At 36.2% G+C, this 16707-nt stretch overlaps 2 protein-coding genes across 2 annotated transcripts; both read right to left on the minus strand.

The window, feature by feature from the left end:
• Window positions 1-13353: 13353 nt before the first annotated feature.
• On the minus strand, window positions 13354-14703 carry LOC117630362 (putative nuclease HARBI1). Its single transcript, XM_034363097.1, has 3 exons — window positions 14215-14703; window positions 13898-14129; window positions 13354-13808 (listed from the first exon to the last, which is right to left on the minus strand). The coding sequence occupies exons 1-3, from the start codon at window positions 14701-14703 to the stop codon at window positions 13354-13356; spliced, it is 1176 nt and encodes a 391-aa protein (XP_034218988.1).
• A 258-nt stretch (window positions 14704-14961) lies between these two features.
• LOC117630363 (L10-interacting MYB domain-containing protein-like) lies at window positions 14962-15931 on the minus strand. The gene is made up of 2 exons (XM_034363098.1): window positions 15569-15931; window positions 14962-15465 (listed from the first exon to the last, which is right to left on the minus strand). The coding sequence occupies exons 1-2, from the start codon at window positions 15929-15931 to the stop codon at window positions 14962-14964; spliced, it is 867 nt and encodes a 288-aa protein (XP_034218989.1).
• Between the last annotated feature and the right edge of the window lie 776 nt (window positions 15932-16707).

Raw genomic sequence — 16707 nt, forward strand, 5'->3', positions numbered from 1 at the left:
GGCTTTTTTAAACTCCTCAAACATCCAAATAAATGACTCAGTCGTTTCCTTACTTAAAAATGCACAAGCTAAAACAATTTGTCTGACCATGGTTATTAACCCCCAACATTGGTGCAAATGGCAAGCCATATCGATTCGTGTTGAATGTGGTATCGAGCACGACAACATCTCCATAAAACCCATATGCTCGTCTAGAAGTTGCATCTGCCCAAAAACATCGAGTAAGCCTGTCATTAGAATCTCCCTCAATCTTGAAATAAAATGATCTATTGTTTTTCTGTTCAGCTAAAAAATACTCAGTCACCAGTTCAACATCATGGTTCTTCATCAGGCTACTCTCATAATATTCAAAATTGTAAATATCCTTTTTGGTAAAACCAATTTTCTCCATTCCTCCAGATTGCACCTCCAAAATACTCATCTTTTTATGAGTAGGTATATATCAGCTAAACCAAGTTGTTTTGTGAGTAGCTTTGCAGGTTCTGAAATATGACGATGTGATCTCATAAAATGCACTCTTTCTGGGGGTGTCATTGTATGATTGTGTCCCTCTACAACGAGAGAGAAAGCATACTGTTTGCACCCAGAAACCTTCACAACAACAACCCTAGCCTTGCAACCACATCTACTTATCCCTCGGTGCCTTTTTACCGCCCTAGGCTCTTCTTTTTTAAACACACCTTGTTTGCAACATACAAATTCTTTTCTTAGAATTTCTTTACTGTATTTTTCCCTCCCGCTGGAATGACACAAGCCAGCCAATAAAGCATATCTATTGTAGAAATCATAAACGAAATCAAGTGAATCGAACTTCATCCCAACTTTTGGTCTTTTCTCATTTCTGACTTCAGGTATGTAAATCATTTCATCAGAAATTACACAATCATCATTCTCCTCTGAGTCCCCAACCATTTTACTCACACAGATTATTGATACCTTAGATAACATTTGAATCAAACATTTCAGAAATAGCTAAAACAAAACAAAATAATTATGAAAGCAATTTAAATCTTGTACCATCATCAGTTGAAAACAAAGACATTTATAATGATTTAAAAAAAAAAAAAACTTACCAGCAACAAATCCAAGAATTTGAATGCAACTCCCCTATGTTATGGGGCAAAATTGATCCTTTTGTTTTTTGCTTTCCATTTAATGTCTCCTCCATGTTGATTCAATTAAACTTTTCCATAAGAGCATATATGGAAAATTAAGATGCAAACTTGTGTCAACCTGTAGCAGATTATCAATTATTAAAAAGCCATAAAATAAATTGAGGCAGAACAAACCCAAGATATTTTTAGAGAACTTGTTTTTATTGTATGTATGCAAGACCCATAAAGATCACCATTAGATTACCGTGTTGTTATTTTCATTATTTATTAATTATTGATTCAACAAAGCTTAAAGCCAATATACTAAAGGCATGATAATAAAACCCAAAGCAGTAAGGGGTTAAACGCAAGAAAGAATATTTACGTATGAAAATAAAATAAAAACTGTAAAATTCAATTTTTCAAATGAAATATAAATACAAAAGGGAACAAAAAATAATAATGATTACAAGAAATTGGAAAACATTAAAAGCAAAATCAGTGAAACAAAGAAACAAAGAGAAGTGGTTTTGCAGTGTTTGACTTACCATCGCAATTGGAGTTGAAGAAGAGTACTACAAGTTCTTCAAAACTTGGGTTTTACTTGTTCAGAAATGGAGTGCAAAGTTAGGCGAGTGAGAGACTACTGGAGGCTCTTTCAACATATCATGTTTCTCTTTTTCTTCTTTTCTCTCTACTATGAAGATCTTGCAAATAATTTTTGTGACACAAAGACAGAATAAGAGAGCTCTTAGGTTATAGTTGTTGTAATGGGTAATGATGAACCATTTTCTTCAACATTAATGACAGGGGTTTAACAAAACATAATATTTTTTGAATAAAAGGGTTTGCAATAGGGCTGAAAAATCACATACCAATGAAAGAATTGAGTTGTGGGTTTCAACCCTTGTTCCTTCTTCTTCAGCAACGTCCTCCACAGCTGAGTGTCTTCGTTTTCTTTCTTTTTGGAGCAGCAAATTTGGCTTCTGGAAGTTGGAAAGGGGCAGCTCTTGTTTGTCTCCAGAGGAAGTTTCAGACGTAGGACTTTGGACCTCTGTTTCAAAGAAAATAGGAGATATAAAGAGAGAAGTTCCGGGTTGCTCATTTTGTGATGGGTAATTTTAACCCGATTGTAACAAAACTTCCTACTTAAATCTGAACCGTTCATTTAAAACTGACGGTTGTTATCATTCCGCACATAACCTCCTCATAATAACCTCTGCATTCTAGCAGCTCCCATCAAAACAATCCGGTCTACAATATTGGGCCAAAAATTAGGGTTTGGGTTTGGGTTGGATTTGCCATACTTCTGCTTGAATTTTTGCTTGGGTTTTTACATACGTCAAATTATTTGAGTGTTCTTAGAAAACAAAAACAAAAACATTTATTTAGCTGAAAGTACCGGGTATCTATCATATCGCAACGAACGGTTTGGTTTGGTTCAAAAATTATATAATTATATAAATATTTTATATCAATCGGATATAAAACAAAAATCTCGATAAAAATTGAGTTTAATAATGCTTCAAACCAAATTGAATATTATAATTCATAACAAAATTAATCTTTTACTATACATGCCACCATTTTATTGGAATTTGAAAATTTGGTATTTCAAAGCCCACTAAACAAAATATAAGGTGCTTTCTATGAAACCAATAAAAATAATAAAAATAGTTAGAAATATGTGAAATAAAAATGACTCACTCACACCGAATTGAACTAAAGTGATCTTATTTGGACCGTTACAATTTCAAAAAGGCATTACCAAAATAATCGTTTCAGTTAACGGTTTAGGCTTGTACTGAACCAAATTGGACTATGTGCCATTGGCCATTGTATAAAAAATATATTAACATTACAAAAAACTAAACTTTTTTTTTTAATAAAGAAAAAATAACTTTACCTTCATACTTTATACAAGAAAATTTCCATTTTCCATTGAACATATAATTTTAGTTCTTCTATTTTCGGGTAAAATCTTCAAATGATTTTGATGATTTAAATTTAGAATCAATTTATGGCAATAGTTCAATTGCACACAACAATTGTAAGTCAAGAAAAAAAAAAGGTAAGTTCTATATATGGGCCTCTTTCTTGCATACCACACGACAAATCTTTACCTATTTATCTGATTTAAAGAAGGAAAAGAAAAATCTCTTCCCACTCTCTAATTGAATAAGATACTTAGATAAAAAGTAACATCGAATCTTAGTTGAGGGATTATTACTACATTTTAGCCCTTATTATTATTATTATTTTTTAAATGAAACCATTGCTCACTTCTTAAAGAAGAAAGGAAAAAGAAAGAAAAAGGGAATCTTCTATTTTCTTCAGAGTTTGACTATTAGTTTTTAGGCTTTTTATCACAAAACATCCCTGACGTTTGCAAAACTATCGGATTGCATCCTTAAAGTTTTTTTGTATCACTCATGGTCCCTAACGTTAATATGGGTGCTCTTAAATAGTCCCTCCGTCAAAAAAAATGTTAAATCCAGGGATATAATCGTCAAACCAATCCAAAATTATAATTTTTTTTAAAATTTTCTTCCCTTCTCTCTTTCTTTCTTCTTCTTCTTTCTCACTTTCTTTTCTTCTTCCTTCTCACTTTCTTTTCTTCTTCCTTCTCTCCGCCAGATGCCTTTGTACTTTCCTTTGTTTAGAGTATTGCTTAGTGGATTGCACCTTGTTTCTGAATTTTGGTTTTGTTTCTTCTGAAATGACATATGGGTAGAAAATGCAGCAGTATTGACTAGGTCTGAAACACACACAGGCCCGAATCAGCAATGACCATCGTCAACTGCCATTGTCAACATGTATGCGGTGGAGTTTCTCTTTGTTGACACCGAATTACGTCGAAATTTAAATGGGTTGATTTTTTTTTTACTACTATCTCCTTTCTTTTTCTCTTTCTCTTCTGATGGTCAAATTTTTATTTTTCTGTTCCAAATTCTTGTTTAAGTCCCATATCGATTCATCACCAAAACCAGATCATTTTATCACTTCTGCTCACCCACTGAACTGAGAATCTTGTTTAAGCCCCTGGACCATGAGAATGAAGGAAATAAAATATATATATTTTATAATTTTGAAATTTATTTGACGATTATATCCCTGGATTCAACAGTTTTTTTAACAGAGGGACTATTTAAGAGCACTCATATGAAATTTAAGGACCATGAGTGATACAAAAAAACTTTAAGGATACAATTTGATAGTTTCGTAAACGTCAGAGACGTTTTGTGGTAAAAAGCCTAGTTTTTAAATTTAAAAGAAAGTTAAAAATACTTGAGAGCTAAAACAGGAGCTCCAACAAATTAAACTAAAAGAATAAAAGAAAACAAATTTATGATTTATCCATCGACCAACAGTAAAAAAAAAGAAAAAAACAACCATTTTATTCACTGTTAATTAAAAACATAAAACTATTTTACCCCACACGTGGCAGCATGAGAGTGATCCATAAATATATAAATCTCATCACCTCACAGATTCTGTAGATAATAAGGAACTCCTTTATATTCCCTCTCTCTCTCTCCCTCCTCTTTCTGTCTCTAAATAAGGAGGGGTGTATTTAATTCATACTTATAAAGACTTTTTTTAAGTGAGTGACTTTCATAGAGATGACAAATTCTTAAATACTTTTATAGAATTGATAAAAGTCATTAGTAAATTGGCAAGACTTTTGCTCTTAACAATTAGCCTTAAAAGTATAGAAAAGTCATTCATTTAATAAGTTTTTTAAAAGTCATTAACTTTTTGAATACCACTAAACTTTTAAATACTTTTTAAAAGTCACAATTGAATACCACTAGACTTTTATATACTCTTTAAAAGTTTAAATTGAAGAGGAATTGTAATAACCCAAAACAAAATATCTAAAAAGAAAGAAAATATCTAAAAAAGTAAGGATAATATCTTCTAGCAAAAAGACAATTTTGCCCTCGCATTAGTTAATCAGGCACCAGAGGTCCGGTCGATCCGCAGCCGGGACCTTCGAATGGTCAAATTAGCTCGGACCATCTGTGAGTGGACTTTCTTTCATAAATGATTTTATCTAAATAAGTTATATAAATGATTTATATAACTGAGTTTACTTAATGATTTTATCGTGATTTTATATAAATAAGTTTTATAAATGAGTTTATCTGAATAAGTTTTGTTATGTTTCCGAGCATGATTAGTACATAAATAATTCCATAGTTTTGTGCTGCTTACTTACACATGCTAAAGAGTTATAGAAAACAGAGTTTGAGGTTTATGGCAGATGAAATAGCAGCACAATTTGAGGTTTCAGTTATTAATCAGATTTTTCTAAAGGAATTTATTTTAAAACCACATAGTACCCATTTTCTTTGGTGATTACCCACAGTTGGACCGATGTCTACGGACATCCAGTCCGATTTCAGTTTATGTCAGTGTACTTGACTTTGCCTCACGAGTTTCGGGGACGCTCGGACCGTGAGTGCCAGGATTTGCGGCTCGGCAGACTTGGTGTCCCGAGACCTGCCAGAATTGCGGCTCGGCTGACTCTGTGTCCCCGAGACCTGCCAGGATTGCGGATCAGGCTGACTATGGTCCCCTGCATCTTGCCTGAGCGACTCGAGTTGACTTGGTGTCATCGAGGACCTGTCGGCAGATCAGGCTGATCATAGTCCCCTAATTTCGCCAGTTTGCGGCTCGGGTGGACTGCGTGGCGCCCGAGACCTGCCAGGGGAATTGACGGACATGACAGGGGTACAAATAGGTGGTATTTTCAGAGGATTGAGTTTTCTCTTATTTAATTATGACTTTCAGCTATTTTATATAAGCTTTTCTGATTTTTCAGGCATTGATATCTTTATATATTTGTTCAGTTACGCAAGTATCTTCATCAGTATGTTTTTACATGTTTATTTAAATACCTCGTATTAAAAGAGAAACAAAACATCGATTTATACCACTGTTTTTTAAATGGGGGTTATTATGTTTATAAAATTGTTTTCAAGAACATTATTTTTGTCCACTCACATTTTTTTTAATCTGTTTTTCACCCCCAGGCCGTAGAAGTACGCGGGATCCACCACCGGGCCATTCATAGCTTTCGCGTCTCAAAATCAGGTAGAGTGTTGTAGAAAATCCTTACAATCCTGAAAAATTTAGAAAATGCTCTGATATCTAGTTGAAACTGAGAAACTAAAGTTGAGAGTGGTTACTTGAGATATTTTGGCAGTTGGTGTGAATTTATTGATTGTTTAACAGATGAAAAATTTTGGGACTGGTCAAAATACAGGAGAGACTCTGCCGAAATTTCGGCAGAAGTCTAAGGGAAATCTGAAAAAAAAAATTTGAAACGAGAAGGGTAAAAAGGTCTTTTGTGCCGACATTCGCCAGATGTCGGACACGCACAGGATTCGACTCGGATTCCAAAGCGGGAAATTGGGTCGGGTCCTGTCAATTTGGTATTAGAGCATTGGTTTTACTTCCTGTAGACTTCGCACTTTGTGCATTCTTGTTTTCTTTTCAAGTTGGGCCCAAATGGTGGTGGTATCCGTAGGAAAATTAGACAGATACCCCGACGTAAGGAGATGAGATTCCCAAGTCAGACAGGAACTGCACCGGTATCTGAACCAGCAGAGTAATCTTTTGTAAGAGGCTCGTCAGGAGCCGTACCTACTGTACTTAGTAGGTAGGGAGATCCTAACACTCAGTAGACCCTGGAGGTGTTAGCTCAGGCTTTAGTCAGCCAGAGATCCATCAGTGAGATGGGTGGACCCAGTAAAAAGGATTGAGAGTTATAAATTGGGATAGTGGTGGTACCTAGTAGTAAAAAGAGGATTAAATTGAAGGAGTAGAGTAGATTGGGGAGGTTCTGGTTGTTTCACAAAAGAGTAGAGTATTGATGGGATTTGGTTAAGAACGATACTAGAACTCTTTGACTCGTATGAGACAAGCATTTCAGAGCCAGATGTGATAGTCAGTCCTATCTACAAGTCTACGAAGGTGTGAATGCATCAGTTTTTGCAGCAGAATAGAGGATAATGACTGGATCAGAATATGAGAAAAAGATTTTATGTCTGGTTTTCTACTAATAGAGACTGGGACGTAAGAGGTAGTACCTAGTTACGATAAGGTTAAAAGTCTCCATTCAAGGTATTGTGATCAGTTAATAGTTAGTCAATTTTGATGCCGTGATGATGTCTGCCCCAGCCAGATAATGGGCAGACCATGGGGTGCACTTTGTGCACAGTATTTGGAGATAGGTAACATTAATCAGGAAGAGTTTAAGAGAGATACTACAGTGGTGATCACAGTTCCCAATCATCGAATGGCCGCAGGCTTGGAGGCCATCGAACTGGAGTTAGTTTCAGTAGAGGTACCAGTCAGGATGGTGATATTGCAAATCGTTCTGGGGCCGGTGTAGCAAGGAGTATTGAGAGACAGATGTTGATAGGCTCTAACAGGAGAAGTTGCTCTAATGTGCCAGATGTGGTAGGTACCGTTCTGGGCCCTGCTAGTGGAATACAGCTGGAGAATATTATTTACAAAATGGGTGGTTGCTGTTTCTTTACCATAAAAAGATTATTACTGCAGCGAAACGAGTAAGCAAGGTAAATCACAGGAAACACCACAGAGGAGGCTCTATTTCGTGGTGGGCCCAAATCTGTGTGGTTAGTTGAGGAAGCAGTCAGCTGAAGGGATGTAGTAACAGTTTTAAACCTGCAGATAGTTAGTATAACATGTTTTAGTAGGAAGCATGAGCATTATTTACTGCAGTTACAGATTGAATTCTCCTCCGGTATGTTGACTGGAGATCATTCTAGGGTTGGATGGATTTGATTAGATACTGTGTCGCAGAGTTACCTTTCATTGGGAAATTGGGTTATTCTTGAGCTCGTTTTAGGAATGGAGTCTATTTTTCGGGTAAAGTACAGAATGATACCAGTGAGTTGCAGATACTAAAAGAAGGATGTGAAATGAGAGTTAAGGGAGGAAAGGAGTCAAATCCTAGCTGTATCGGACCCAACGAGAATATAGACTGTGTGGGAAACAAGTGGTTCAGAAAGTGTTTTGCTTTCAATGATATATGCAGTGTAGTAACCTGAGTTGCAGATGCAGGAATAATCCTTTCCCCCCCCCTCCCGCTTGGAATAACAGAGAAGTAAATTTCGAGGACGAAATTTTTATAAGGGGGGTAGATTGTAATAACCCAAAATAAAATATCTAAAAAGAAAGAAAATATCTAAAAAAGTAAGGATAATATCTTCTAGCAAAACGACAATTTTGCCCTCGCATTATTTAATAGGGGAAAAATTGACTTTTTGATCGAGACAGAATTTGGGAATTCCGCTTACGCCATTGTGTAGAGCCCGGCGAAACGAGTTCGTAGACACGGAGTAGACCCGAATCGGAGCTGTAACGAAGAAGTTATGGTCTAAAAATCGCGAAGGGCAAAACGATAATTTAGAAAAAAAGTCAGATTTTTATCTCCCCTCTCTCTTCTCCCCCGTCACTTTCTCTCTCTTCCCTCTCTCTCTCTCCCGTCGCACCCCAGCCGTGCGTCCCTTCACCTTCTAGGCGTTGGCCCGACCACCACAGGCTGAGCTGATCTCCGCCGTGGGTACCATTGGGTCCGCCTCCCTCTCGCCGTCACGACCTGAACGTCCTCCACCCTTGGGCCGCCCGGAGTTGATCGGAAAACCATGTTTTCCGACGGATGTTCGCCCGAGTTCATCCGAACTTCCAGCTTGAATTTCTCCTTCGTTTCTCCACCAAATCGATCGAGTAAGGTATGGTTTCTCAGCCATTTTTTGTGTTCTAGCTGATGGATGTATGGGTTTCGATCGATTTTAGCTCTAAAGTGATCAATTTTCGACTTGAAGTTTGGCCGAAACTTCGGACGACAAAAACTACTGTTTCTGGTCACTTTTTGGGGTATGTCCAAGAACAAAAGTGACTCCAAATGGGGTGTTTTACCTAGGATAGGAGTTTGGAGTCTTGGTTTTGAGATTTTTCGGCCACCCAAAATCGCTTAAGACACCCAAATCTGACCGCACGTGCTGGGACGCGTGGATGAGGGTGGTGAAGTAATTCTGTGCAGTTTTGTGATCCACGTGTCGTCACGAGCACGTAGGATTTCACGGATCTCGATTCGGAGTCCGTTTGGGCCCCGAACGGTTTTTCCATATCGCGCGATCCGTGTGTGCAGTGTCGTCAAATCATCGGATCACGCTGAATTTCGGATATGTCGGTCTACATGATTTCATGATCGTGTAGGATTCGACGGATTGCGAATCGGAGTCCCGGATACTCCAAAATCGCGACCCTGTGGCTAGGGTTTGGATTTTAAGCGATAACGTGATTTTGGCCAATCCGACCGTCCATTTCGGACCAAATTCGCGAAACATGGTTCCTTCTCTGTAAGGAACCTTCAGAGAAGCCCAGATTGGCCATCGGAGACCGTGGACCCACGGGATCCCAGATCGGCCGATCTGGCGGCTTATCGCTTAGTGAGGCTTCGGGTCTCTTAAGACAGTTCTAACGATCTAAAAGCTATTGTGGGCATAGGAGTAATTTAAAAATTGAGCGCACGTATTTCTAGGAGCCGGGGGCATGTTTAATTTAAATTCTTTTTATTTAGCAGTTCGTTGATATATTATTTATGGTTAATCAGGCACCAGAGGTCCGGTCGACCCGCAGCCAGGACCTTCGAATGGTCAAATTAGCTCGGACCATCTGTGAGTGGACTTTCTTTCATAAATGATTTTATCTAAATAAGTTATATAAATGATTTATATAACTTAGTTTACTTAATGATTTTATCGTGATTTTATATAAATAAGTTTTATAAATGAGTTTATCTGAATAAGTTTTGTTATGTTTCCGAGCATGATTAGTACAGGAATAATTCCATAGTTTTGTGCTGCTTACTTACACATGCTAAAGAGTTATAGAAAACAGAGTTTGAAGTTTATGGCAGATGAAATAGCAGCACAATTTGAGATTTCAGTTATTAATCAGATTTTTCTAAAGGAATTTATTTTAAAACCACCTAGTACCCATTTTCTTTGGTGATTACCCACAGTTGGACCGATGTCTACGGACATCCAGACCGATTTCAGTTTATGTCAGTGCACTTGACTTTGCCTCACGAGTTTCGGGGACGCTCGGACCGTGAGTGCCGGGATTTGCGGCTCGGCAGACTTGGTGTCCCGAGACCTGCCAGGATTGCGGCTCGGCTGACTCTGTGTCCCCGAGACCTGCCGGGATTGCGGATCAGGCTGACTACGGTCCCCTGCATCCTGCCAGAGCGACTCGAGTTGACTTGGTGTCATCAAGGAATCTGCCGGCGGGACAGGCTGATCATAGTCCCCTGATTTCGCCAGTTTGCGGCTCGGGTAGACTGCGTGGCGCCCGAGACCTGCCAGGGGAATTGACGGACATGACAGGGGTACAAATAGGTGGTATTTTCAGAGGATTGAGTTTTCTCTTATTTAATTATGACTTTCAGCTATTTTATATAAGCTTTTCTGATTTTTCAGGCATTGATATCTTTATATATTTGTTCAGTTACGCAAGTATCTTCATCAGTATGTTTTTACATGTTTATTTAAATACCTCGTATTAAAAGAGAAACAAAACATCAATTTATACCACTCCTTATTTTTTTTTTAATGGGGGTTATTATGTTTATAAAATTGTTTTCAAGAACATTATTTTTGTCCACTCACATTTTATTTAAATCTGTTTTTCGCCCCCAGGCCATAGAAGTATGCGGGATCCACCACCGGGCCATTCATAGCTTCCGCGCCTCAAAATCAGGTAGAGTGTTGTAGAAAATCCTTACAACCCTGAAAAATTTAGAAAATGCTCTGATGTCTAGTTGAAACTGAGAAACTAGAGTTGAGAGTGGTTACTTGAGATATTCTGGCAGTTGGTGTGAATTTATTGATTGTTTAACATGTGAAAAATTTTGGGACTGGTCAAAATACAGGGGAGACTCTGCAGAAATTTCGGCAGAAGTCTAAGGGAAATCTGAAAAAGAAAAATTGAAACGAGAAGGGTAAAAAGGTCTTTTGTGCCGACATTCGCCAGATGTCGGACACGCACAGGATTCGACTCGGATTCCAAAGCGGGAAATTGGGTCGGGTCCTGTCAGGAATGCTAGCAACCTGCTCTTTAACCTTCTCCTTTGGACCTTCTCCCTTCTTTACTTGACATGTGTCATTCTTCTTATACATAAAACAATGCCATTAATTTATTATACGAGCTAAATTTTGCTTTCCAAGTTTACCCTTATTAAATGTATTCAATTTATCAAAAAAAAAAAAATTCACAACTTTCTTACCATTTTATTATTATTAATTTTTTTTAATGTCAGTTATATTTTTTAAAGAAAATGTCTGTGTTTTTATTTTATAAAAGAAGTAAGTTTTTTGTTTTTTTAACACAAAGGGTTTGATTGCATTTCTTATACTACTAAATAAACAAAAATATCCCCCAAATCTGACTAGAAACAAAACAACACATTTTAATATTAACAACGGTTACAAAACACCAAATAGTGAAATCTTTATATAATATTAAAGTCTTCCCAAAAAAATTTCAGAGTCTAGTAGTAGTAGAAACAAAAGATGATTAATCTTCCCAGACTTCACTTCACTTCTCTTCTTCAAAGGTATACGACTTCACTACTCATCTTCCCAGACTTCATATGCAAATCTTCACTAATATGTATCAACTGTTCCTATTACCACAAAATTCAATTAGTCAAACAAGCATAAACAAAGTTCTTATAAATAAATAAAAATTCTATAAATAAATAAAAAGCTCTTATAACAATACCATCTTGTATAGCTTGACCGGCAAAATATTCATGCATGTCTGAGGCCCACAAATTATAAGTTCCCTGTTACATATAGTAGATATGCACCTTAATTAATACAAACATATTAGCTTCAAGGGCAAAGAGAAGACGTTTTAGCTTCAAGGGTAAATATGAAAATATAATTTTTGGTTTTTCTATACTTAATAGCATTGTGTTATGTGTAAGGAGAGTGACACGTGTCAAGCAAAGAAAAGAGAAGGTCCAAAGGAGAAGGTTAGAGAGAAGGTTGCTAGCATTTCCCTAAATTGAATACCTCCAGACTTTTAAACTCTATAAAAGTCATTAAAAGTTTGAATTGGATACACCTCCTAATTTTAGTGTATAAATTTAGTGTCCCGCATAAATCTCATCACCTCAGACTGACTTCAAGAGAAAGGAAACAGAGAGCGCGAGAGTCGAGTGATCTCAATGGTTTTTATCACACACGCTTTTCCTAGTGTCCAATCAATATCAATGGATGGCAAAGTCATGAGGGCAGTGGAGTCAAGGCACAATTGAATACCACTAAACTTTTATATACTCTTTAAAAGTTTAAATTGAATACCTTCAAACTTTTAAACTCTATAAACGTCATTAACAGTTTGAATTAGATAGAGCCCTAAATTTAGGGCTAGTTTGGCATTGCTGTGCTGTGAAAATAATCGCTATCAGATTTGCTGTGAGATAAATCAGCTGTGAGACAAAGCAGTTTGGCGTTTGGTAAAATTTTTGTTAAAAGTGTTGTAGGTATTGATTTTACGCATAATCAAAAAATGATTGCCACATAATCATTAAACCCAGCGCCTCTTTGAAACTGATTCCAGCATAATCAGAAAATGAAAGCACCTCATTAGCTGCTTTTCCTTATAGCTTTCTTTCATAGCAATTTTTAACAATAAATGATTTTCTCATAGTTTACCAAACAGGTTAGGCATCTCAAAATTTTTAAAAAAATCACTTATTACTCCAAATAAGCAATGCCAAATGAACACTTAGGGCCAGTTTGGCATTGCTGTGCTGTGAAAATAATCGCTGTCAGATTTGCTGTGAGAGAAATCAGATGTGAGAGAAAGCAGTTTGGCGTTTGGTAAACTTTTTGTTATAAGTGCTGTTTGTACAATAATCAGTTTTTGAGTGTTTGGTAAATTTTTTGGTAAAAGTGCTATGAGCTGTGTATAATGACTAAAAAGGGCATTATATTGAAATGACTTTTTTGTTCAAGTGTTTGGTAAAAGGAAAAGCACTTTCACTTTAACATATATAATTTTTTTGTATTAAATATGTTTCCATCACACCGTAAAAATTATTTTAATTATAAAATAAATAAAGTATTCAATTAAAAATAAATATATTGTCAATAATATGGTCATAACAAAAATTAAACTAGTCATAAACAAGCAATCATATACATTTCTAACCAGATGAACTCATTAAACTTGCGGCTATATGATTTCTCAATGCCTCCATTTCTTGTGTTACAGGACCATCTTCTTGTTGTGCATCAACGCCTCTCTCAATCTCTTCATCTTGAGTACCATTTAGGTCATCTTCACTTTCATCAAAATGACAATCACGTTTGGCATGTCTTCTTATATAGTTATGAAGTGTCATGGTTGCAATAACTATTTTGACTTGTTTTGCAAAAGGATAACTAGGCATGTCGCGTAAAATACTCCATCTCTTTTTCCATACTCCAAAAGTGCGTTCAATAACACTTCTCAGGGAAGAGTGTGCATGATTGAATACCTCTTTATGACCCATCGGTTGAACACCCCTACGAAAATCAGGAAGATGATATCTTTCACCTTTATATGGTCCTAAGTAGCCTCTCATTTGTGGGTATCCCGCATCTACTAGATAAAATTTTCCTAAAAAAAAATTTAATAGATTATTCACAATGTAAAAAAATTTAAATATAAATTATATGAATTTCATTTTCTTTAGATAGAAATAGTACCATTTGGAGGTTTAGGAAAATGCAAACTTTGATCACGTAAAGCCGATAGAAATATCCTTGTGTCATGGGCCGTGCCTTCCCATCCGGCACATGCAAATATAAATTGCATGTCAAAATTGCATGCAGCCATCACATTTTGGGTAGGTATCCCCTTTCTACCAATAAATGGTATTTGATTAGAAGGAGATACTACAGCTTGCACATGAACACCATCTATAGCACCAATACAATCCTACAAGTGATAAAAAGACAAACATAATATTAATTATAACATTATAAAACATAGACAAATATTTAATAGTTGATGCAATAGTTACCTTGAAATGAGGCATATATCTAGAATCCTGTAGGATTTCCTTTGGAGTGTTGGTAAACGCATTTTCCAATGGTTTAATTACATCCACAGCTAAACGACATACAACATCAAGTAAGATACTAAAATATCTGCTCACAGTCTCACCAGAATGTTGAAAGCGATCTTGTGCTTGCCTATTTGCAGATCCATGTCCTAAGATGTTCAAGAACATCCCTAACATCTCAGCAGCACTCATTCTTCTTGAACCCTTTAATCCATAATTGTTTTGCAATTCATCACACAATCTTGTAAATACATCTTTATCCATCCTAAACATATTATGGCAACGACTTTCATTTCCTTGTAACACTCCCATCAACCAAATATTCCCTGTTTGATGGTCATTCATACAAGGGGTCTTATGAATATATTTCACGTAATAAAGTTCAATAAGACGAGCAGTGACACATATAATTTGGTTGATCTCCTTCTCCTCTTCTGGAATGGACATGTTCTAAAATAACCTGCAAATGTGCTTATTTACTTCAAATATCATTTTCACTGTGCATGCATGTTTAAAATATCACTAACAAATTCAAATAAATGATCATCCAGCATTAATTCAAATATCATTTACAAATTCAAATAAATTAACAACATAACAACGAAACATAAATTAAAGCTACTAAACTATCAAATTCTAGTCTTCAGCTAACTCATGATTAAGAAATTGAAGCTTGAGGTCAGGATCTTCCATGACAACAAACATCTATCTCTTCTCTTGAGCACAAAACAATTTAGTTGCAAACCACCACAACTTGCTACCACGCTCTGCCCCAGGTAAAGTTGCAACATCTTTCATCACTTCAGCAATACTAGTTCCTTGTGAAACTATATTAGCCATTGATGTTCCAGTACTCCTACTCTGAACCACCTCAACAAGACGTTCAATTTGTAGTGATAATTTTGCAGCACCTCCTATTTTTCCCCCTCCTTTACCTTTCTTCTCATTATTATCTTGAATTTCAAGATTAGTTCTCTTTTTTGGCACATTGTTTGTAGTTTGAGTGGTTTCAATTGGCACAGACTCATTCGAATCGCTGTTAACTTCAAGTTGGTTGACATCATCATCACTTTCAATTGGTAGTACACCAGATGAAGGTGCCCAAGAATGCTTACCAGTGGCTGTGACATTCAAAAACATCATATCTAACTTCTCCTCCATCTCAGGACTAATACCCTCAAATTGGAATCTTGCATATTTAGGTTCTACCTGCATTATGACATATACAAATATTATAATGAATTTTTAAACATAGTTAAAAAAACATGGATATTTATAGTATATTAAAAACAAGAACAAAAAATTAAAATACCTTAATTTTATCTTGCCACCATTCCTCAGATGCATCAACGGTATTCTTAGTGACATTCCACCCAAGACCAGTTTCCTTCCCTTTTAGATCTTTCCATAATTTCCATTCTTTTTTTAGTAAATCCCACTTGTTTTTCAATTGTAATTTTTCATACGGTCTTCCTATCTCTTTACTAATATTTGTAACCAACCTTGCCCATCCAACCTTATTAAAGTGAGTACCGGGACGATTGCCTAGATCCACCTCCTTGATACAAAGGTCAATGAAGATGGCTATAGTTTGAGCATTCCACAATGTTGACACTTTTCGGGATCCACTTGTAACATTTTGAATTGTGGTGAAGTTACTATTCTTCTTTGCCATCTTATTGCAACAAAGACATTATACATAAGCACAAAAGGAAATAATAGCTACACAAATACTGACCCACAAACAAGTAGTATAGTGTATAATTCCAACCTAAAATTTTGATAAAAGGTCAATGATATAGCATATACTTCATCAGCCCGTTTACTGTAGCTAAATTATCACGCAGTATAGCTTGAAGTACATTATATCCAACCCACCCAAGGATCTTCCAGTTTTGGGTCATGTCTATTGAAAACCATTTATCATATTGTGCTTTAGATTTAGAAGTTTTGACAGTCTGAAACTGCACTTGCTATTTGGCCCGGTGAAACAAATAGTAGAAAACCACATGTCGACTGATAGCATAATCAACTGCTTTTAATTTTGTTGACCAGAGTCTTTCTACCAAACAGTGTAGAGCATCCAGTCGTCGGTTATCTTACATGGAAATAGTGAATATGATATATACCAATCATCTCTCCAAAACGCCACCCAAATTGCGAAGTAAATATAATATGCAACCTGTTATTGCTAGTTTTGATCAAGCTAAACCTCTACTTGCAGACAAAAGCTTTGGGTTTAAAGCAAGCAATTATATGGGCATCCAAATTTTGATTATTGTCTCTAACAATCAATAACAATCAAACAAATTTTCAGTGCTTTGCTTTCTCAGTGCCCTAGAACCCTAGAAATTAAATACAAAGGGGAAAAACAAAATAGGTACGAAATAAAAGTAATATCAAGTTTACCTCAGTCTTGGGGCTTCTACACAGCGCCTGAGAAGAAACTAA

Source organism: Prunus dulcis, chromosome 6, assembly GCF_902201215.1.
Source record: "Prunus dulcis chromosome 6, ALMONDv2, whole genome shotgun sequence".
Lineage (NCBI taxonomy): Eukaryota > Viridiplantae > Streptophyta > Magnoliopsida > Rosales > Rosaceae > Prunus > Prunus dulcis.

Bases quoted from the DNA above. Each gene is read 5' to 3' on its own strand.
- LOC117630362 (XM_034363097.1), bottom strand. From the start codon at position 14,703: ATGTCCATTCCAGAAGAGGAGAAGGAGATCAACCAAATTATATGTGTC. The intron at 14,130-14,214 runs GTAACTATTGCA...TATCACTTGTAG, and splicing joins GATATATGCCTCATTTCAAG to GATTGTATTGGTGCTATAGA. The intron at 13,809-13,897 runs GTACTATTTCTA...ATTTTTTTTTAG, and splicing joins TTTTCCTAAACCTCCAAATG to GAAAATTTTATCTAGTAGAT.
- LOC117630363 (XM_034363098.1), bottom strand. From the start codon at position 15,931: ATGGCAAAGAAGAATAGTAACTTCACCACAATTCAAAATGTTACAAGT. The intron at 15,466-15,568 runs GTATTTTAATTT...GTCATAATGCAG, and splicing joins GGTGGCAAGATAAAATTAAG to GTAGAACCTAAATATGCAAG.